Below are 25,000 nucleotides of genomic sequence, written 5' to 3' on the forward strand. Positions count from 1 at the left end.
CAATGGCATGACCTGAGATAAATCTCTCTCTCTCTCTCTCTCTCTCTCTCCCTCTCTCTCTCTCTCTCTCTCTCTCTCTCTCTCTCTCTCTCTCTCTCTTCAATTCAGTGGGGCTTTATTGGCGTGGGAATACATACTTTCATTTACATTGCCAAAGCCAGTGTGAACTATAAAAACACGAAACAATAAGAAATGTATGGACAATAAAAATATTGCCTTAAATAAATGTGTGAATAGAGCTGTGCAATATTGCAGATTGGCAGTCAAATTAAATAACTTTAAGCACTAAGTGAAAACACAAACCAAAGAATTGTTCTTTTGCTGCTAAGAAATACGGATAACCTGATGTAAAAAACATTGTCATAGAGCAGGCTCTTGCAGAATAATTCCCCCATAAGTATGTTTATGTTGTTCAGCAGTAGGCCTACACATTCATATTGAAATGTATCATTATGTTTGTAACATATAGATTCCCAGTCAGTCACACAGAAGGTGCACATTCTGTTGTGACTGGAATCTCCTTATCTTTTTGTTTGTGTCTGCACAGGAAGAGGCTGTCATGGGGGAGTGGCCTGTTGAAGCCTAGCTGTGTAGCTGGCTGATTGGTGCCTGAAGATCTGATTGAGGAGGTGCCTGTTAATCCTGTTAGCTGATTGATTAGGAACACAGAACATCTTGGGTGGGTGTGGCTAGAGTACTGTGGTTGGTTCACTGGTAATGGAAGGGTGGAGTCTACAGAGTATATAAAGGAAACTGCTCATTAGGTCCGTAAGCTACCATGGGGAGAGGTTGTTACCCTGCTGTCCCAATGATCTGAGTTGTTTGTTTGATTGTGGAGTTCTATTTCTTCTGTTTTATGTTTTTACAATTTTTGTTGTCTGGGCCTGGATCAAATGAAAACCTTTGTTTTTCTAGCAAGCTTGCCTCCTGTTCTGTTTTGACTTTTTTGTTTTTTGAATTCACACTCCCACTTGTGGCAAACATATACAGTATAAAAGGATATACAACATTTTTCACATGTATTTAACCTAGGCAGGTAATAAGATGTATAAAACTGTATAGTGAGACCAGCCATGCTACGGCTTAGAAACGGTGGCACTGACAAAAAGACAATTAGGCGGATCTGGAGGTGGCAGAATTGAGGTTGTTCTCCTTAGGAGTGACAAGGAAGGACATGATCATAAAATGACTACATTAGAGGATCAGCCAAGATCAGAAGGTTTGGGGATAAAGCAAAGGGGAGGTTGAGACAAAGGAGGGGTACATCGGGAGAATGACGCTGAAGCATGGAGCTACCAGGCAAGAGGAGAAGAGGAAGGCCAAAGAGGAGGTTCATGGATGCAGTGAGAGAGGACATGCATGTGGCTGGAGTGACGGAGGAAGAGGCAGAGAACCGAAGCAGATGGAAACACATGATCCGCTGTGGCGACAACGGATGGGAATTAGCCAAACTAGAAGATGTAAGTAATCTTTTCATTGTAACTTCAAAGTACACCTGGCTTAGCCGCAAGCAACTTAGATGCCATAATACCATCTGACATCGAAGTTGCATTACCAACCCTTGACAGCCCATTCATTGAAACCGAAAAGTCCTATCTGATTGTATTAAACGACTTTAAACTCATTAAGATTGCAGCTGTACGGAAAGCTTGGATTATCATCTTCGTATCTGTCAAGTCTTGGTTACATAAAAATCCACCGAAGACATGTTGTGAGCTACTTTCTGTCAATACATTCTGTGCAGGTGATTATTTTTCTAAGTGTTAAGAGTTTAGAAGCGCTCGTTGGAAATCACTCAACGAACGGTCCTGTGTACAACCTGTTTCGAAATCGCACATAATGCAAGACGTTCAGTAGTTGAAAACTCCAACATTTAGAAAAAATCACCTGCACAGAATGTATTGACAGAAAGTAGCTCATAACATGTCTACGGTGGATTTTTATGAAACAAAAACTTGACTGAGACAAAGAGGATACTCCAAGCTTTCCGTACAGCTGCACTCTTGGTGAGTTTAACGCCTTTTAATACAATCAGATATGACTTTTCGGTTTCAATGAATGGGCTGTCAAGGGTTGGTAATGCAACTTAGATGCGTTACCAACGCATCTAAGTTGAGCTTGTAGATCTGCTATTTTGGGTTCATGTGGTCACTGTGTAAGACAGTGGTTCTCAAAGTGGGGTCCTTGAGGGGGTTCCAACACAATCAGTTTTAACCAAACGTACATCAGCAATTTGAAAATAGCCAATATACTAAAGCTGACAATGCGTTGCCAACTTGTAGATCTGCTATTTCCAAATAAATCTAAAAAATTGGGAATATTTCTGAAACATTTTAACAGACATCTTGTATGGGGGGTCCCTGGCACAAAATCTTTACAGAGGGGTCCCAGGCTAGATACATATTAAGTTAGAGAACCTACTGTCCTAAGACATGGACACATCTGTTTCATTATGGACCTCTAATAACAGATATTTGTCGTCTCATATGGAGCTATTGAAATTAAGCTCTTTGCATTCATTTCTCAATTCTATATTTTCTTACTTCCTTGGAGTTGCTTTTGATCTGTCTGTCTGTCTGTCACAGTGGTTCTCAACCTTTTCCTGATTAGGGCCCACTTGAAAGCCTCGAAAGCGTTCGCGGCCCACCCATCCGACCACTTAACACGACAGCCATTTGGCTGCTGTGTTAAGTGGTCAGATAGGGTGGAGAGCATTGTTTATTTTAATGATCCATCAATCGATCGTGTTCCAGCTTGGATCAGTGGAACTAACGTAGTGTACTGTAAGTTCAGTATCACCATGAACATTTTCTAAAGAAAAAATAAAATCTGTCATATTCTCATAAAAATATTTTTGTTTTGCCAATTATTTGGGGGACTCACTTGCAATATCCTCGCGGCCCACCCAGTGGGCCCCGTTCAGGTTCGATTCCGGGCCTCAGAAATGGGTCGAAGCGTCACTATAGACCGTGAACGCATCTGTGTATAACCACTTTAACCATTATTTTATACATTTGGGCTATTCAAAAATAGCAGATCTACAAGCTCATAGCGCAGCACAGAGTGCTGTGCTATGAGCTTTGGTAGATCTGCTATTTTTTTGAAAAATTGTGATTTTATTTTTGCAATTTTTTAAATATATATATCTATATTTTACATTTATGACATTTGTCCATGTGTGTTCCAGCCCTATGGAATGTATGGAATGCATGTGCTAATGCAATTGTATAATGCAATTGTATTTAAAATATTGTTTTGATGCTCATATTAACCTTAGGAAGTTTTTATTAAGACATGCTAATAACATTCCTTAGGGCTGGACCACACATGGACAAATGACATCAACTTGCGAGACGCACGTTGTCCCCCTTGAGTAAAATAAATACATTTGTTATGGTTTTTATTGTTGTTCTCATTGACACACACTACTCCTTTTAAATTGACTGTTCAAATTGACTATCCCAACACACTACACATTATTATGACTACAGAGAATTTAGCCACAGTATAACGACCCTGTCATCAGCCAAGTCTGACCTCCAATACCGACACGTGTGTGTGTGTGTGTGTGTGTGTGTCCTCTCCAGCTGTGAAGCATGGACCACATACAGCCGGCACATCAAGTCCCTGGAGCGCGTCCACATCGGAGGCCTACAGTACAGCATCCTGGGCCTCCCCTGGCGTGATCGTGTGTCACATACTGAACTACTTGGTAAAGACAAACTGCAGGAGTATTGAGGCCATGATCACCGTCCTATACCCAGCACCAAACGGCTTGGACATGTGATCCGGATGCCTCCCAAGACCTTCGTCCTACTCCTCCCGCCCCAACACTCCCTCCTGACAGGCGCCGTCCTCAGCCCGTAGGAGTACATGCAATGACCCCCGAACACAGGCCAATAGGCTCTATGCACAGCAGCCATATTGGGAAGAAATCGGGCCCCTTCCTTACTTCCTTCACAGGTCTTACCAATGATTCTAATGAAGGCTCCGTTCCATTTAGTGTAGCACAGTGGTTCTCAAACGTTTCAATTTCAAGGACCACCATAACTCTTGAGAGTGTACAAATGGAACCAAATGGACCCTTACGGGTCCATTTGGTTCCATTTGTACACTCTCAGAGTCAAGGGCGCCGATACTGTGGGTGCCTCGGGGCTAAAGCACCCAGGGGAAATGACGAGCACCCATCACAAACTCATCACAAAAAAAAGAAAAAACCTCTTCACTTCATGGAGTACATTTTTTTTGTACCAAATTAACCGAATGAACAGCATTAAACAAAAAACTCCCAAAAAGGTAAACCCGGAAAATAACCGCAAATTTGGTGCAGTGGTCCTTTAAGCATAGCGCGCGGGCGTTGCTCACCCAATAGCGTGGACATAAATCGGCTCCCCTGAGTTACAGACCCATAAGAGGCCATTTGGAACCCCCTCAAGGACTTTTTGAGACCCACTGGTGTAGCAGAGTGTTTCCAGTGAGCCAACATGCGCAATATCAGCACCCTGGCTCTGTTTGACCAGAATGGAACAGAGCCTTAATTAGCATCATTGTTAACACCTGTGAAGGAAGTAAAGAAGGGGCCCAATTTCTTTCCAATATGGCTGCTGTGCATATAGCCTATTGTTTTCGCATAGACACCCGACAAAAGCCGGGTTGCACCACGGTGGATTCGAACCCACAACCTCCGTGGTGGTGGGCAGGGACTTTACCACTGCGGCCACCCGAGCGCCCAACTGTGCACTGTGACTCCTGGCGGCAGCACTGCCTGGAATGAACTGACACGCTGGAGGAGGACAGGACTGCCAGAAGACGACAACAAAGACGTCAGGAACGAACAACACACCTGTGACTGCCAGGACCACTACCACCACTACAACCTACACATGCCCCACCTGCAATAGAACGTGTGGCTCCAGGAGAAGACTCCTTAGCCACCAAATAACTCACCGTTAAGGACATAAGTGGACGACATCATCGGATTCGATGGACAACCATAAGCAAGTAAGTTTGTGTGTGTGTGTGTGTGTGTGTGTGTATGCTCTTATATTGCTATGCTTATGAGGGCCACATGTCCCCACAAGTATAGTGGAATCGAATGTTGGAAATAGACATTGTGAGGACAATTGTCATCATCACAAAAGGGCTGTTTTATGATGAAAGGTTTTAGATTCAGGCTTGATTTATTCCTATGCGTGCGCTGCTGACTACTGACAATTTTGGTCGTGCGACACCGCTGTGCAAATTCACTGGGGCTTAAACATTTGTAAAAATGGAATACATTCATGAAATGACCATCCTGAAGAGAGTGGCAGCCAGTTGGAGTACGAGGCAATCCCTTCACATACTGTAGCTATCGCAGGGTTTCTCAAACGCAGGGCTGTGACCCATTTTCGGGGCCACGGAACAAGGCGGAAAACATTTTTTTTCTATTGATTAGTCACCCCATGGAGACTTGAATTCATGGATATGTTTTAGTTTTTGTCGCATTCCTAAGCCAATAACTTCATGGTCAGCGAACCGGTAGACAGCGGTTCAGGTAAGAGACACAAAGGAGACTCTTTGTGTCTCCTACTGGAACCGCTGCCGGTCATCAAATTATTGGCTTAGGAATGTGACAAAACCAAAATAATATCTATGAATTCAAGTCTCCAGGGGGTGACTAATCGATTGGAAAAAGGTAATTTTGGGGGTGAACTATCCCTTTAAACCATAGCAAGCAGCACACCCAGCTTAGGGGGGCGTGTCCATCGGTCCACCATTGTTTTGTAGGTGCAAACAACATAGCTGTCGGGCAGAAACCTCTTATCTTCATATTTCATATATTGCTTTATCCTATCCGACCTACAGTATATTAAAACCTATAAGACCTATGACTCAGACATAATAGAGGCCGGCTGCGGCCCGTCTATATGACTTGTCTATGTGACATAACCCTGTCACATATATGGGCATATACTGATGACATCAGGGATCTCCATATATAGGCATAAAAGGGACAAGGAATGACAGATACAGAGATATCCATATATGGGCATATCAAGTCAGATTTAGCCCCATTTGGAACCTCTCCCTCCGCTGTATAGCTCCGAGATGAGGTCTCACACCGGAGAATATTTTCCACTATGCATGATTCTTACCCTTTTTCCACACATCGTATCCACAAAGTAAAGGTCGTCCCCCCTGCTCTCAGATGTTTTAACTTTTAGCGGTCAAGAAAATCTAAGCGACGGGTTGAAACAAGCGTTTAAATCGCTTAATTGGTCAGTCTGTGGCCAGTCAACCCCCGTCTGCAAGCACAGTACTGCTCCTGTAAGATTGCATTGGGAAAACATGACACAGGGCTGACTAAAAAAGCGATTTAAACACTTGTTTCAACCCTTCAGTTAGATATTGGCCGGTGTGTGAGAACGTGGAACCTCATCTCGGAGCTATACAGGAGGTTAGCTAGTCAGATTGGTGGTGCGACATACATGTGAGGGCCGAACCTCTAGTTCTATATCAAACTTTCTTAGATGAAAATTTTTTTATAATCAATAAATGGATTAATCTTATTAGTCTGACTTAAACCCTATTCAATACTTCATAACAGTGTTGCACGAAAAATGTAATCGGTTAAATAAATTGGGTGGATTAAAGGGATATTTCACTTTCCAAAAAACTTTAGGTCATTTTATCGTCTACTCAGGCTTTTGTGAGCCCCCCAGACCGTTTTTAAGTTACTTGATTAAGTATTTAGATATTTGATATTCTTTTTATCAGACACGCCCCCTTCCTATACAAACCCATTATAACTTCAAACTCCATTTTTAACATGTTAGATTCATCAATTTTTTTTTATTGTATTTAATTTTTTTCATTTTCCAAAAAAAATATTAAAAATAAATGAAAAAGTAATCGAAAAAACACGGCCCCCTCGCGTATTAGGAGGGCAGGATGAGTTACCAGAACCAAGGACGGGTGTTTTTGATGAATCTAACATGTTAAAAATGGAGTTTGAAGTTATAATGGGTTTGTATAGAATAAAAATAAAATGAATATCAAATATCTAAATACTGAATCAAGCAACTTAAAAACTGTCTGGGGGGCTGACAAAAGCCTGAGTAGACGATAAAATGACCCAAAGTTTTTTTGAAAGTGAAATATCCCTTTAACTGTTGCAACCCTAATACCCTCAATTCAGGACGTTATTATTGTGTCAAACTATTTATTTTCAGGATTAAAATTCTAAAGTAGCAGATCTACAAGCTCAAAGCGTGTTTCTTAGCGCCGCGTTTCGAGCTTGTAGATCTGCTATTTATTTTTTATTTTATTTTTTTGGGGGGGGTTTTTATGCCTTTTATTTAGAGAGCGATAGGGAAAGTAGGCTGATCAGGAAAGGGGAGAGAGATGGTGGGGTGACACGCAGCAAAGGTCGTCAGGAACGGGAGTCGAACCCGCGACACGCTGTCAGGCTGGCATTGCCTTCTAGGGCAGTGGTTCTCAAACTTTTTCATGTCAAGGACCCCCAAATTGACACTTATTAGCCCGAGGACCCCCATTTGAAAAGACGTGCGAGGGACCCCCATAAGAGAAGATTTTTACGGCTCTAGCAGTGATTCTCAACCATTTTAATTTCAAGGACCCCCAGGTTGACATGCATTTAGGCTACGGACACCCATTTAATGGAATTTATATTGTAAAATCAATGTTAATTTAACTCTTAGAACAGGTCCATTTGGTGCCATTTGTACACTCTCAGAGTTACAGACCCATAAGGGTCCATTTGGTCGCTAACTATCCATCATTTAGCTGGGGACCCCCTGGAACTCCCTCAAGGACCCCTGGGGGTCCCCGGACCCCACTTTGAGAACCAATGTTCTAGGGTGCCTGGACCAGAGAGAAGAGAAGACGAGATCAGACGGTCCAAATCCAAAGTTGCCTGTGAGCAAGTCGGTAAGCTGTTGCACAACAATGACAAGCCACCAAGTCAATAAACAGAACAGCATGTAATATTAGAAACAGGAGATAGGCTCCTGCCCTTTGGGCCACATGGCTCTGCAAGGCTCACTTAACTAATCCAAAACTAACATGACCTCAATCTACACTGCATAATTTTTTGGGCGGTGAAACCGCCCCTATATGTGAGGTTTGGATATTTGCACCCCCCAATCCTGCGCTGTGATTGGCCACCAGTGTACCCCCCTAACCCTGCACCGTGATTGGCCAATCACAGTCTATTCAGGACTGTGATTGGCTAGTGAAACATGACACATGTGCATAGCCCTATAAATAGGACTATGCACTTAAAAAAAACACATTTATGGGTTTTTTTAAGTTAGGGGTGTACAATGGTTGGTCCACAATATTACTTTTCTTTAAGTGAACTTCCATCACTGTGATGACCACTGTGACCACACCGCCCACTTCACACTGGGTGTGATTTTTTTCCTTACAACTTCGCTTAGACATTCCCAAAATAGGGACCATTGTCAGGGGAAAACATGTGGTTGAATAAACAGCACGATCCCTAACCAACCGCACGATAGGAATAGGAAAAAAATCAACTAAAGGCATAATAAGTGTTAATTCAACTCATTTAAACAAAAGTTTAAATGAGTGGTTCTCAAACCTTTTCATTTCAAGAAACCCCAGTTTGGTATTGCATTAGGCCAGTGGTGTAAAGTAGTACATTTACTCAAGTACTGTACTTACAGTAAGTACAATTTTGAGGTACTTTTACTTTACTGGAGTATCTCCAAAATGTCTATACTTTTACTTCTACTCCACTACATCTCAGAGGCAAATATTGTACTTTTACTCCACTACAATTATTCGAAAACTTTAGTTACTACTTACTAGTTACTTTGCAGGTATAATTTATTATAAAACATACATTTTTACACTTTAGCTCTTTATACCGAGGCTATTTTCAAACATTTTATTACTTTTACTTTTGGTACTTTGAGTACATTTGGATACCAATACTTTTGTACTTTTACTCAAGTAAATTTGGAATTCCGGACTTTTACTTGTAACAGAACCACTTCCACATTGCAGTATTGATACTTTTACTTAAGTAAAACATTTGAGTACTTTTTCCACCAATTAGGCCACAGACTCCTATAACCCTGATAGTGTAGAAATGGAACGGTCCGTTCAGTTCCATTTGTAATTGGTAGGAACTACTTCTGTGGCCTATACTGTCAGCGTGCATGCAGTGTTTGGAGCTGATCTGTCCAGTGCGGTTCGTTGGATTTGGGTTCCAGGACAGCCTTATAACTTGTAACCACCCCAAATAACCCCTCCTTCAAGGTGGACATCAAATAGACTTTCTTGGCTGTGTTTCAAATAACTGCATGTGTTCAGAATCCCAAACCTCACAGTCATAGGTCCAGTAACCGAGGTCATTTCCCTCAGCCAGACATTTGTCACATTAGACAAATTCCTCATTCATCCTTTCCCTGAAACAGCTTCTTAGAATTGTTGAGATTGCTCGATGAAGCCATGATGCACAGCTACAGTAATTCCCCTCTCAAAGTGGCAACTGCCGAGTAGATGGATATATTGTTGCTTGCTGTCAGGCAGAAACCTCCCATCTCCATATTTTTCCGTAAATTAATGCCCCTACTACTTGATCATACTACAGCGTCACACAAAAGTATACAAAATAGCAGATCTACAAGCTCGAAAACGCAGTCTTGGACATATGAGGTCTCCACCCGACAGAGACGATATTCATCATGTCATATTTGTCTTTGTTATTTCTTGTGGAACATGCCACACCAAACATTTTGCTGCTTCTATGTGTATGAGTGAGTGACAAATAAAACACGCTTAAATCGACATTTTTAACTCCACAAACGGCCAGCTATACAGTCTCTGTTGCAGACTCCTTAGGATGACGGCTTTGAGGCCACTATGTGTGGACTGTGTTAAAATCCTCTGGGAAGCAGCGATTGCTTAAGTCAGGGGTCAGCCATTCGGCCAAGTGTTTCCTATATTCGGTTTCGGCCAAGAATTTGATATACTGTAGTTATAGCAGTGACTGAGATGTAGTGGAGTAGAAGTAAAAGTACTGGAAATTGAAAATAGTCTAGTAAAGTAATAATACCTCAAATCTTTACAGTACTTGAGTAAATATAATTAGTTACTTTACACCACTGTTGTTCTATAAATCTAATTATTTTGCTGGAAACATTCTGGCATTGTAGTGGCTTAAAATATGGTAATCATTACCTAACCACCCACACACTTCACCAGGTATTGTTTCATTTCAAATTGAATTATTCTACTTAAAATGGTTTATTGGGGCTCCTTACAAATTGCATTGTTTGTTTTTAATGTCAATAAATAAAGTAGCTATTCTTCTTAATACATAAAAAAAAAGTGATCTACGTAGTTATAGTGGCAGTGTCTGAGACAACAGATGCTGACTGAATGCGTGTGAGCGCGCATGCGCGTCCGCAACTGGTCTCGGCCCACATCAAGTCACCATTTCACCAATTCGATCTATAAGCTCAAAACGCGTCGCACTGCGACACGTTTTGAGCTTGTAGATCTGCTATTTTTGCTCTGCGACGTGTTTTGAGCTTGTAGATCTGCTATTTTTGCTACTTTTGTGTGACATAGAATGCCGAAGTACGGCATTAATTTACAAAAAAAGTTGAAATACAGAGATAAGAGGTGTCTGCTCGACAGTATATGCAATGTGGCCCTCTGGAGTGAGTGTGGAAATATAGTGGCCCTCTCCATTATCAAAGTTGCCCACCCCTGCCTTAGCTGATCGAGAGACAGAGGTCCCCACTACATATTGTATAAAACTGTATCGCAAATAAAATGTTTTCATAGATTTCATAGATTGCTTCATAGACTTGTTTGACAGCACAAGTATCATCATGCGTTATAGTGTTCCAGTTCAAATGTTGTCTGCTCATTTCTTTGTGTCATCACTTCTAATTTCACTTGTTTTATCTGTATCCTGTCTGAGTTGTCTATCCTGATTGGATCAAATTGGTATCCCAACCTGAAAATGCATTTTCTGTTGACTAAAAGAGCTGGAGAGACATGGAGACTCATGTTACTGAACAAACACCCTACATAGCAATGATTACTCAGAATCAGAATATAGAGCTAACTCTTATTTTAACAAAACAATCACTTACCCTACCTTTTCAGCCCTATTTTATACAGCAATGCAACATGTTGTGAGCTTTTAGATCTGCTATATAATTAGGGGGGAAAGACAGAACATTTTAAGATTTTCAACATTTTCGCCCATGTTAACATGCCCAAAAATAGGGACCTGAGGTTGAGAGTGATTGATTTTCCTTTGATGGACATTAACAGAAATAAAACAGGATCACGTAGGATTCAAGTGCAGTCAATCCAATCCAATCCAATCCACTTTATTTATAAAGCACATTTTAAAACTTGTTCAGGGTTAACAAAGTGCTGTACAGAGAAAACCAAATACACTGGGAAAGTAAAAAAAAACACAGAGACAAAGCAAAACACAGAAGCAAAAACATAAACAAAAGAAGCAAAATAAACAACAGAAAGAAACACATCACTGAAAATATGACGCAGCCGCGTCAACAGACAGTGAGACAAAACATAGACCACCGAAACACTCAAACAGGGCCAAACGCCAAAGCATAAAGGTGGGACTTAAGGCGAGATTTAAAAGTATCGATGGTGGGGGCCAGTTTAATATGGGAGTGGAGCGCATTCCATAAAATGGGGGCTGCTACCGAGAAGGCTCGGTCACCTCTGGTTTTCAAATTTGAATTTGGGACCTCAAGTTTCAACTGGCCCGCAGACCGTAGTGACCTAGGGGGGTTATACACCTCTAGGAGTTCAGATAAATACTGAGGTGCCAGGCCATTCAGTGATTTAAAAACAAACAATAACATCTTAAAATCAATTCTGAAGCGAACTGGGAGCCAGTGAAGTGAAGCCAGAATTGGTGTAATGTGGTCACGCTTGCGGGTCCCCGTTAGGAGACGTGCCGCAGCGTTTTGGACTAGCTGTAAACGTCCAATGGAGCCTTTGTTTAAGCCAACATAAAGTGCATTACAGTAGTCCAAGCGTGTGGTGATAAAAGCATGAATGGCACGCTCAAAATCATTAAAAGAAAGTACAGACTTGATTTGGGCGAGCAGCCTTAGATGATAAAAGCTGGACCCTTACCACAGCATTTATCTGTTTGTCAAGTTTGAGCACATTGTCAAATTTGACACCAAGATTTGAGACAACGGATTTAACATAAGGCTGCAGGGAACCAAGGTCAGAGGGAACAACACCAGGACCACTAGGCCCAAATACTATGACCTCTGTTTTACTCTTATTTACACTTAAAAAGTTGAGAGCCATCCAAGCCTTAATGTCGTTTAGACAGTCAAAAAGAGGTGTCAGGGAGCTGTTGCTATGCTTTTTTAAGGGCATATAAATTTGAGAATCGTCAGCATAAAGGTGATAGGAGATGCCATGTTTCTTAAAAATTAGTCCCAGGGGGAGAAGATATAGGGAGAAAAGTATTGGCCCAAGGATCGAGCCCTGAGGGACTCCGGACGACAGGGGGGTGGAAGATGATACAAAATCTCCAAATTGAACAGAAAAGCATCTCTCGGATAGATAGGATGAAAACCAATCTAAAGCAGTGTCCCTGACACCAACACAATGCTCTAATCGGGACATTAGAGTTTTGTGATTCAAAGTATCAAAAGCAGAAGATAAATCCAACAGCAGCAGAATTTCAGAGTCACCAGAGTCAGTGGTCCTTAACACATCATTAAAAAACCCTCAGCAATGCTGACTCAGTGCTATGAAACGCTTTAAACCCAGATTGAAAAATGTCAAAAATGCTGTGTACCTGCAGAAAAGACTGTAATTGTGATAACACAGTTTTCTCAAGGATCTTAATGAATGGAAGCTTTGAAATAGGTCTGTAATTAGCTAGAACAGAGGTATCCAGGTTAGGTTTTTTAATCAATGGTGCCACAACTACTTTTTAAAAATAAACTGGTACAACACCTGAAGCTAGGCTGCTATTTATGATGTTATGGACCCTGGGCCCAATGGTGTCCCAGACCTCCTTAAAGAGATGAGTGGGGATAGCATCTGTGGATGATGTCAAGAATGATGAATGAACACATCTCTCACCTACGATGTCACCTCGAGGACCTAATTCAGTGATTATTTTGCACCATTCGGAAAAGCTGCCACTCTCCCTGAGCGCCCTCCCACAGCGCCTCAGCCTGTGCGCTTGTTGGGTAGACCGATATAGAATGCACTACGTCACCTGATCTCTGTGGGCCAACCGTGGCCCTGAGTCAGGCATGTCGGGCTTGCAGAGATGACCCCCACCCCACCCCCATCCCCACATACCCTTTGCCGCCCTCACCCCTGCTAGCCCCCCGCCCCAGCTGGTATGCCTTGTGTTGCCTCTCCCTCCATGTATGTCATTGACACACTTCTTTATCTTGCATCTGCTATCATATCGCTGAGATAAGAAACCTCTTATCTCCATATTCTAACTTTTTGTGTATTTTTTTCTCATAAATGAATGCCCTACTTGATCATACTACAGCGTCACACAAATTAATTAAAAGTAGCAGATCCGCAAGCTCGAGCCTTGTAGATCTGCTTCTTTTGATACTTTTGCATTTGAATCCTGAAAAGTAACTGTTTTGGACATATGAGGTCTCCACCAGACAGAGACATATCTTACGGATACAGTCTATTTCACGCTGCTAGCCTGCTACTGTGGAGTATACATTGTTCAGCCACATAGATAGACAGCTAATGTGCAGCGTTGCCAAGTCTGCTTATTACAAGCGACTTTGGGCTTGTTTGTCTGTAAAGTCGCTTGTAATTATTGGCAGAGGTTTCCTTTTTTCTGTTGTTTGGTTGCTTATTTTGGGGCGTGGTTCAGTTTAACCACTTTAACCCTATATGGATCGGCTATTTGAAAATAGACGATCTACATGCTTTTAGATCTGGGAATGTTTTTGAAAAAATATGTGGGTCCCTGGCACGAAATATGTATATATATTTTTTTCAGATGGGGGTCCGTAGCCAAATACACATTAATTTGGGGGTCCTTGACATGAAAATGTTTGAGAACCACTGCTTTAAAACAACTTTAGACAATAATGTTTGACTGACAAACCCTAGTCGCTTACTTTGGTCTTGTTTTGTATACCTGTCTGCTTGTTTCTCTCTGATAATGTGAAAGAGATACACTGACAGGGGAACTAAACAGAGAAAGAAAGAAAGAAAGAAAGACAGAAAGAAAGGGAACGATGAGATTGTGGGACAGTGAGAACTAGGCTATTGGGGCTAGCTGGCACAGAGACACATGACACAGCTATATATATTTAGCTTGGATCTGAAGGCACGTTGCAGACGGACTATCACAGCTGCATGGCTGCCTTATTTCTGACTGCAAACACATGCACCCACGTTCACACTAATATCACCTTTATTTATTTAATGTTTACACTAATATCACCATTACTTATTTAATGTTCCATATAGACACATTGCGTACACTCTAACATCACCTTTACTTATTTAACCCATTAAAACATGAGGCCGATTCTACAAATGTCTTCTAACAGTTTTCTGAAGAACTTATGTTGCTATATCAGAGGTGCTCAAACTTTTTCATGTCAAGGACCCCCAAAATGTATTTGGCCGTTGACCCCCATCTGAAAATATTTTGTTCCAGGGACCCCCAGAAGCAAAGATTTGAGTTACAAATGTTCGCTTTAAAAATATATATATTCAAAGATTTGGACAAATGTTCACGATTTTTCTACAATAGCCAAAGAAATCTAAAATGCGTTCCCGGTTTCAATGGGTTAATATTTCCTCTAGATGTTATGTCAGGTCTAACAATATTTATCATTGTCAGGCTTTGGATCCTTTGATTCCCTTTTAGTGTAACCCTTAAGCGCAATACATAGCCTACTGCTCCCGACGTCTGAACTTTTCTTCGGAAAAGGGAGGTGAAATAACTACAAATTGACCTAATTCCGAGCTTGGGAAAGGCGCTCCTCAGAACCCGAGCACCTCCAGATGTCCCGACTCTCCTTTTCTGATGTTGGAAAGGAGTATGTATTGGCCTTAACCCAAAATGGCAGCTATAAAAGATACATAAAGCTACAAAGCAAAGCAGCAAATCTGTCGCAGAGTCGCTGTTTAATCTGCAGTTGAAGCAAGCAACTTGTATTGTGGCTTTGTAGACTTTGTAGCAGCTACAAACGTTGGATGCATATCCTTGTGTCGCTGGCTTCCATTGAAAATGAATGATGGACTGTTAGCTTTGAATCTGCCAGTGTGTGACTCAGCATAACCCTATGTGTAGGCTACGTGTGTGTGTGTGTGTGTGTGTGTGTGTGTGTGTGTGTGTGTGTGTGTGCGTATGGTTCCTCTATATAATCTGGGAAACGTAAATTCTATGATGCAAGGCAAAACATTACCGTTGTTCTTGATTTGCTGCGCTCTTAGGATAACTCAGCAAAATTAATTTAACCCAGAGAGTGTACGTACACACACACACACACACACACACACACACACACACACACACACACACACACACACACACACACACACACACACACACACACACACACACACACACAGTGTATGACCCAGAGCCAGGGTCTGCATGCAGATCTGTTTAACCACTTGAACCCCAGCATGCATGCCTATTCTGGGGGGGGGACATTCGCCCAAAATAGCAGATTTACATGCTCAAAACGCTTTGCAACGCGTTTAGATCTGCTATATTTGCCAAAGAGATTTGGCGTGGACAGAAAATAGCGGTCAGTTGTAAGTAACTCTAGTCTGTTTCACTAAAACTAAAGAGTTTTAAGAGGTTAACTGTGCATAAATTGGGGGCTTCATGCATAGTTAACGGGGTGGGGGGGGGTTCAAGCAGAGGTCCAAATCCTTACCTGTCAGTCCTGGTCGATCCCAGCAGGAAAAAACAACAACAACAACGACTGAGGTACTAATCCAACAGGAAAGTTGTGAATGATCCAAACTAAATGTGCATGAAGGTGTGACTGTCTGCCAGTCACCCTAACCCCTCGACCGGCCTTGGGACCCTCCCTGCTGCAAGAGAGCTGACACACACACACACACGCAACTGGGAAGTGTGTGCGGTGCGGGGGGCTTGGGGAGGAGGGGAGGGAGGGGGGGTGAGTTAGGGGGTGCTGGAGGGGTAAAACTGGGGTTGAGTAAAGTTGAGTAATAATGTAGGCGGGGCAGAGTTGTAAATACTCAAAAGTTGAATGACACCCCACCCACCCCCTCCCCATGCAGGAAGAAATAATGAACTTCAGAAATTGGCAGACACACACACACACACACACACACACACACACACACACACACACACACACACACACACACACACACACACACACACACACACACACAGAAGAGAGGAAGGAGGGGGGAGCGGGGTGGAAAGGGGAGGATAATAGAGGGGTCAGGGGGTCAGAAGAAGAGTTGAGAGGTGAAAGTGCACCTACTGTACACTGCAGTAAGAAAAACAAAGAAAAGACAGGTTCTAGAGCAGTGGTTTTCAAAGTGGGGTCCTCGGCCCCCAGGTGGGCCACTAGGCACCGCCAGGGGGCCACTTTCAACTCTAATGCATGATTTTAAATGTATGTTATGTGTCACTGTCACTTGATTTATTATCTGATCAACTGTTGTCCCTGACACTGATTTGGGGCATTGAAAAAGACCCCTTGATTGCTCTTCCCCACCCAGTCGTGATTGTCTGATCCCCATCTCGTGTCTCTTTGTTGGTGTGTGCAGGCCTATAGTCCAATTATTTGTTTGCAAACATTGAGACTGCACGCGCAGGTGCCGGTTTCATTGTAGGCTAATCAATTCCCAACAGATCCCCAAACATGTTGTTTTGGGGAGCGCTGGTTTCTGCTCATTCAACGTCCTCCTGTGTGTCGGCTGGACAGGCCTAGTGAGACATTATATTCTTTGTTGCAGTGGTGAAAAGTGACTAAGTACATTTACTCAAGTAATGTTCTTAAGTACATTTTTTTGGGTAATTTTACTTTACTGGAGTATTTCCAATTGTCTATACTTTTACTTTTACTCCACTACATCTCAGAGGCAAACATTGTACTTTTACTTCACTACAATTATTTGAAAACTTTAGTTACTTTGCAGATATACATTATTACATTATAAATGTATCTGCTATTTTCAAACATTTTTGTACTTCTGGTAATGTAAGTACATTTTGATACCAATACTTTTACTTGTAACAGAGTACTTCTACATTGCAGTATTGATACTTTTACTAAAGTAAAACATTTGAGTACTTTTTTCCACCATGCACTGCAACGGTTTTGCGCGCAGAGAAATAGCAGAAGTACAAGATCACTACGCGTTGCGGATGTGATCGTTGTGAGCTTGTAGGTCTGCTATTCTTGGCCGTTCCTTGGTGCGCGACACTATCGCGTGCCGTGCACGGAGGATAAATTAGGTTTTATTGCCTGCAGCTGTGCGAGCAGGCGGCCTCTATTGCTGGTCTATTGTGGTCATGAGGAGGGGACTTCCTCTTTCTTTGGTGTTTTGCCCAGGTGGGCGTCGTTATATGCCTAAACCCTAACCTTTAACCTCACAAAAACTATGCCTAAACCTAACCTCAAATCCACGGCCACCATCTCGCGGCTAATGACAGTGGCTGGAGGCGGGGTTTTGAAGACGACTGCTTTGAGATCACTATTATTTAGGGCTGGGACTCGATAAAAAAAAAAATCTAATGGACCCTTCGCTAAACCCCACCCCAAAAGCGATTGTATATCGTTTCTGTCGGGCAGAAACCTTGTGTATCCATATTTTAACTTTCTGTGTTTTTTCATAAATTTATGCCCTGTAACAGTTTATCATATTACAGCGTCACACAAAAGCATCAAAAGAATCAGATCTACAAGCTCAAAAAGTGCCACGTTTTGAGATTGTAGATCTGCTACTTTTGCTACTTTTCAATCCTGAAAAGTGCGTTTTGGACATATGAGGTTTCAACTTTCCACCTGACGGAGACGATATATTTCAAGAGGGAGCGATCACCGTAAACATAAGCCTCTTTCCTCCACATTGGGAGGAAAAAACAGAATCTGAAAGTTTGATGGAATGCATCAACCTGTGAGTGCCATGATGAACCACTACTTTTCCATACGGGTTGGGACTCGTTAGGATTGTAACAGTTCCGGTTCCGGTTCCGGTTCCCTCTTAACGGTTCCGGTTCCTTAGCGGTTCCGGTTCCGGTTCCGGTTCCTAATATAATTTTTTCCCTTTATTTTCCTGACATCCATTATACTTATAATATACAAGTACATAATAAACACAAATTCAATCATACAAATGCAGCTTTATTGTAATGATTGCACATTACAATTATGAGGTAGGCAGATTGTTTATAAATATAACATAATATTCATGATGAACGATTAATTTAGAGCCAATTTAACAGCAGTTGAGTTACTTATTATTAGCCACCACTGCTTATTAGCCATGGATCACTCGACGGTCGTCTGTCACGACGATCGTCATGGATTAACTTCAACCTGGTGTTTGCACTGTCTCCATTATGGCCCGTAGACCTACATTGACGTTCAGAAATCAAATATAAAGTGCTTATCCCATCGCCACGGATGTTATAATTATATACGGGCCATCAGAAGTACCCGTATCTTTCGTATTGTTCAATAAAAAGCATTTTAATCCGATCGGTGGCCATTTTCTCATATATAGTTATAATGTATCAGAGTGCAATACACCTCCCAACCAATAGGGTTGAATAGTTGAAAGCATGGAGGAAATACGGAGAAAATGGCCACCGATCGGACTAAGATGCTTTTTATTGAACAATACGGAATAAACGGCTACTTTCTGAGAGCCCATACCTAATTGTAACATCCATGGCCATGGGGTAAGCATTTTATTTATGGCTTTCTAGTTAATGTTAGTAGTTAGTACTAGCCTGGAGAACTTGAATCATCGGAGTCGGTGTCTTCATCATCCCCCGCCTGTGGATCTGGTGGTACGGCTTTTTGTAGACTCTCAAACACGGTAAATTTGCCCAGTTTAATCTGGTGTTTTTGTAGGAGATGTTTCCTAAGAGTGGACGTGCAACCACCTTTGCATGAGAGAATTGCAGGGCATTTATTGCACTTTGCCTGCTGCTTATTTTCTCTCGTGAAGTGTAAATCTTCTCTTCTGGGGGTCCCTGGCACAAAACCTTTTCAGATGGGGGTCCGCGGGCTAATACATATCAATTTGGGGGTCCTTGACTAGGAAAAAGTTTGATAACCAGTGATATAAGAGACCAGTGTTTGTTACCAAGCCATTTTGTTCATTCTGATGAGGGCTAGCTAGGCCCAAACATCAATAAATTAAACATCTTCATATGAAGCCCGATTGTGTGACACGTTTTTCTTCTTTCTTTATCTTAAAGTTTATTCCCAGTAGTCAGTCAGCACCACCTCACCACAGCTATTGGTGTGCATTACCTTTTCTTCTATATTTGGCAGTCATCTGCATGGAAAAGGTTAGAGAAAACGTACAAAGAAATGTGTTCCCTGTGCAACTGTATGGCGACAACATCACGTGTTCTGTGTTACCGTGTGAATGTATCTCCAAATCATCTTTGATGTCATCCAAAATGAGGAAAGGATATGGTAGGGTGTGTGTGTGTGTGTGTGTGTGTGTGTGGGGGGGGCGGGTGGCTCCATGTGCAACCCACGCTGCAGGCTGCAGGGGTGTTAACTTAACCTTATAGCTGTGACTGGAGGACTGGGAGGAGCACAGGGAGGGAGGGTGGGGAGGGGAGGGGCCAGGGGACATACGTCTGGTGCCATTGAGTCTCCTGGGGACACATGAAACCTGTAGAATTCAATGATGGCAGAGAGAGAGAGAGAGAGACACACACACACACACACACACACACACACACACACACACACACACACACACACACACACACACACACACACACACACACACACACACAGAGAGAGGTACACAGAGTGATAGAGAGATACACAGAGACACCGAGAGAGAGAAACATAGAGAGTGAGAGTGACAGAGACTGAAAGGGGAGAGAGAGAGATGCACACAGAGAAATAGAGACAGACAGAGAGAGAGAGTCGGACAGAGAGACAGAGACTGAAAGGGGAATCAGCTCAGCTTTATTGTCACGTCACAGGTTTACAAAAGTAAAAAAGTGGGTGAAATTCGTTTTTGTGCATCCTATCGTTATTTCCATAGAAAAAAAGAGAAGGGAAGAAGAAGTGGGGGAGAGGAGAAGGAGTACTTCATTTATCCGTGTGCCTTCTACTAGCACACCAGTAGTGCAATTGCCTCCACACTATGCACACACACAATGCATGCCATGGGAAATAAACTACACTTAATGCAATCAACTTTCATATTTTCCGTACTTTGTATTTGTATGAAACTACATTATTGGGCAATGCTTCTGCCATTAGTGCTCTTACGCGATATGCGGCAATTTCTTCCAGTTATACAGCGCATGTGTGAACATGGACAATCACGCTGTTCCAACAAAAAACAGACGGTCAACCCACTACCTGGCTCTCCTACTATTACTAGCTGTTACGGATGTTATGCAGATCCTGGGTGCGACTCCGTCTCCATGATTGGTGGGGATAGCTCTTCACTTCAAGCTCAGCACACTCCTCAGCCCTCCAATCACCGCTCTGTCCGTCCCGTTAAAGGCGACCTGGATCCTTCATGCACGGCCGCTGTCAGGTGAGAGGGCCGAACTCTAGATGTGAACAACACAAGTTGAAAAATATGAAGATTCTGCCAGACAGCAACAGAATCTGCCTTGGACCCTCTGTCCAATCAAAGCAATTTGAAATGATGACGTCATCAGATGACGCAACAATGACAAAGGCCTGGAAAGATACAAATGGAACGGCGGAGGCTCACCGTTCGTTTCAGGGGAGGTGTTTAAGCATGTGATGTTTTACTGATACATAAACATGGTGGTATCGCAAGCCGTGTCATCATTGTGCGAGAATCCGAACGAGGACTTTTTAGACGCCTCTAAGCTGTTGATCACCTGCGCGGACAACATCTTGAAGTATCCCGACGATGAGAAGTACAGGTCCATTAGTATAAGCAACCCCATGTTCTCCGCCAAACTGCTGCCCGTCAAAGGCGCGGTGGAGTGTCTCTTTGAGATGGGTTTCGAAGAGGCAGAAACGCATATGGTGTTCCCGCGGTCTGCATCCGTGGAGCAGCTGAAACTCATCAGGGAATCCATCGCGATGGAGAGAGACCAGAGACTCCGGACCCCTGGCTCTAACCCGCTAACTCCGCCATCTCCATCACGAACGGCGTCTTTGGAGGACAGCACGAACATCTTTGTGACTCTCCAGCACTACACTCAACACGTCATGCTGTACGAAAACCCTGATCTGCAACAAAAGGCCCGGAACTGCATCCCTCAGCAGCAGCTCCGCTCCAGTGCCAGAGAGAGGCTGCGGCAGGCTCGGCAGTCCGACCCGGAATGCGACCTGGGCGAGGACGATTTCCTGGTGCTCGAGCTGCTCGGCTGGTTCAAGCGGGACTTCTTCTCGTGGGTCGACTGTCTGCCCTGTAGCCACTGTGGATGCCAGGCGGTCAAATCCGCTCCCCTGAGTCCGTCTGCCGAAGACCTCCGCTGGGGAGCGCAACGCGTGGAGAGCTACCACTGTGGCACCTGCCAACTCGCCACCAGATTCCCCAGGTACAACGACCCGGGAAAACTGCTGGAGACCAGGAGAGGCCGTTGCGGGGAGTGGGCCAACTGTTTCACCCTTTGTTGCAGAGCTCTGGGCCTCGAGGCCAGGTACATCTGGGACAGTAGCGACCACGTGTGGACGGAGGTTTACTCGGCCTCCCAGCGCCGCTGGCTACACTGCGACTCCTGTGAGAACGTCTGCGATAAACCCCTGCTGTACGAGGCCGGCTGGGGAAAGAAACTGTCCTACGTCCTGGCCTTCTCCAAGGACCAGGTGGTCGACGTGACCTGGAGGTATTCTTGCAAGCATCCGGAGGTGGTAGCGCGGCGGACGGCCGTTCAGGAGCCCTGGCTACGGCACGCCATCGACGGGCTCAACGCGACGAGGCAGCAGTCCCTGGGGCCCGAGAGGAAGGCGGAGCTGACGGACAGGCTGATGGTTGAGCTGGTGGAGTTCATCTCCCCGAAGAGTCCCAGACCGAGGGAGCTGGGCGGCCGCAGCTCTGGATCTCTGGCCTGGAGGGCTGCAAGAGGAGAGACCTAGAGTTTCACTTATTTTCATTTTGTTGGCTGACATGTTTTTTTTTTTCATAACATAATTTAGATTACTTTGTTTACTTACTTTTTTTTTTGCATTTTATGACCACTGCGTGACTTTTCTTTTATTTATTTGACAACATAGTATAAGTATGATATTTTTTTCAGTATTTTAAAAATGTAGTGTCATTTCTTATTATCCTTTTTGGGTGAAATTACAATAAACTAGAAAATGTGCTCCTCGGAGCACAAGTCTCCGCCAGTGGACCCGTGCTATTTTAATCAAATGAAATCACCTACCCTATCTTTAACCATAGTTCTCTAGGAATGTTCTAATTTCATAATATCATCATCATAATGCAAAAGGCGTTGGTTAAAATATTTTCTCTGTGTGATGTCTTTTTCTCTTTCTGTTTTTAAACCACCACGGCCATAAGGGTACTTTGATGGATTTGCCAATTCTTCAAACTTGTCGTCTAGATAGAATGCGCGTGGTTTTTGGTGTTCTGCAGGGGCGACTGAATATGTAGTGTCTTTCAGATTTACTGATGGCGTTCTCATCCTTAGAAGCGGTCAGTTGACACACCTATTTATAGAATTGTATTTCGTCATGCATCCCTCATGCATCCCTCTAGCCAATCAAAGGCATTGGTGTCAACATATTAACACGTATTAAGACTTCGGCCTTGTTGTGGGATCAATTCAACTCTAGTCCTCTTCTGTGTTACTGTTGTAGATGAGTATGCTTTCTTAGCTTTGGCCTTCTGCACCTTTGCTTGACCAATGTTAGGTGTTCTCAGAGGGACACACACACGCACGGACGGGTGATTTGGACTAGAAGATACTGTTCCAATCAAGACTGATTGATCCTGTCTTACCTCGCTTCAAAAACGTAAACGGCTTTTTGAAGTGACACACCTATTTATAGGATTGTATTTCGTCATGCGTCCCTCTAGCCAATCAGAGACGTTGATGTCAACATATTGACACGTATTAAGACTTCGGCTTTGTTGTGGGATCATTTCAACTCTAGTCCTCTTCTGTGTTACAATTGTAGATGAGTATGCTTTCTTAGCTTTGGCCTTCTGCGCCTTTGCTTGACCAATGTTAGGTGTTCTCAGAGGGAAACACACACGCACAGACGGGTGATTTGGACTTACTGAAGGTACTGTTCCAATCAAGTCTGATTGATCCTGTTTTACCTCACTTCAAAAAGTAGGGGCTTTTTGAAGTGACACACCTATTTATAGAATTTTATTTCGTCACGCGTCCCTCTAGCCAATCAGAGGCATTGGTGTCAACAAATTGACAAGTGTCACGTGGAGCTTGCCCAATGTTAGCTTGGCTAACAATGTTTGCTCACACAAAGCGAAAACATATTCTCCACCTTCGGCGGAGACAATGATTACGGTACAGTGTCAATGAATTGTGGATCAGTCAATGATGTTAAGGCAAACAGAGTATTTCTAAGTTAGAAGTCTATTTCATAAGATCAAGTAGTATGTGGCAGAGACCAGATTTAGATAACATATAGTTAAGATCGCCCCTTTCTGTCTTTATACACTGACATTTCATCACGACCTTTACTCATAACAATAAATATTAGGCCAGGATGAAGTGGGTATTGATCGCATAATATTCAGAATGTCAGAACATAATCATAAGGCCTCGCATAACATGCACATGATAGTCTATTATTAGTCATACACTTTCTCACTGGCCACTAGTGGTCCGTAGCATAAATACCGGTTGTCCATGGTAAAATATAAATTGTACCTTTTTGTTTTGTTTTTATCTTTAAAAGAGTCCAAAAGAAATAAGTTTGAATTAATAAGTATAATAAATGCAGGGGGGAAAAAGCTTAAAATGAAATATACGATTGATATATTATTTTGTTGCACGCAGTGTCACGCACCAAAAATAGCACATCTACAAGCTCACAACGCGTTGTGCTGTGATGCGTTGTGAGCTTTTTGATCGGAATATCCTGTATCTTTATATCTTAAGCAGCAGTGTCAATTGTCAAAAGTGCAAAATAAGCACGGTGCACACTCACATATACATCAGAAAGAATAGTCACATGTGTACATACAAGTATAGCACTACCCCGTTAAGAGGAGTGCATAAAGGGGGTGGCCAGGTTTGCGGCCTTCCTCTTGGCCCAAAGCCTGTGTTTGGGGAAAGACTTGGAGGCTTGGGGTTATTCAGCCGAATCTCTCTGTTGTCGAGCAAAAACCAGCTATGTCCAAAATATATATATAAGTTGTCAGGAAATGGGGGGGGGGGGGATGCATGTTTTTAGAACACAATGAGGCAGTTTAGTGCAGTGATGGCTGAATGTACTAATCTTCTACTGAACGTTTGGCTTTTTAAAGTTCTGTATCTTGGTCTGGATGGCATGAGTGTAAAGTGAAGGTTGAGGAGATGATAAGTGTCATTTACTGCGTGTTAAACGTGAGGAAGAGCAGCTTATGGAATCGGATCACTGCCAATACTCCTAACTTCAAATAAAGCTTTCAGAACCTTGAAAACCTTTTTTGCAATACTGAAAACTTGTTTCGAATGTCTGATTTTTTTTTTTAATCTCTGAAAAAAGTGTTGAATCTCTGAAAAAAGTGTTGATAGGCCGAAAACAAAATTCAAAACTCCGAACAAATATTTTACAGTGTTTCGCCAACACATTTTCAG

The 25,000-nt window shown here is 42.8% G+C and overlaps 2 protein-coding genes across 5 annotated transcripts in view; one reads left to right on the forward strand and one right to left on the reverse strand.

Moving 5' to 3' along the window:
• Positions 1–16,099, reverse strand: part of myot (myotilin) — a 79,723-nt gene extending 63,624 nt beyond the window's left edge. For all 4 annotated transcript variants that reach the window (XM_080416436.1, XM_080416437.1, XM_080416435.1 and 1 more), the window contains exon 1: positions 15,945–16,099. The gene's annotated coding sequence lies outside the window, so the exon portion shown is untranslated. The remainder of the gene's footprint in view (positions 1–15,944) is intronic.
• A 4,933-nt stretch (positions 16,100–21,032) lies between these two features.
• LOC308075974 (peptide-N(4)-(N-acetyl-beta-glucosaminyl)asparagine amidase-like) lies at positions 21,033–22,319 on the forward strand (the record flags this gene model as incomplete). Its single annotated transcript, XM_080416021.1, has 1 exon — positions 21,033–22,319. One exon carries the CDS (start codon positions 21,033–21,035, stop codon positions 22,317–22,319), a length of 1,287 nt encoding a protein of 428 aa, XP_080272147.1.
• Positions 22,320–25,000: the final 2,681 nt, after the last annotated feature.

This window comes from Gymnoscopelus braueri (assembly GCF_963280865.1).
Source record: "Gymnoscopelus braueri genome assembly, chromosome: 20".
Taxonomy (NCBI): Eukaryota; Metazoa; Chordata; class Actinopteri; order Myctophiformes; family Myctophidae; genus Gymnoscopelus; species Gymnoscopelus braueri.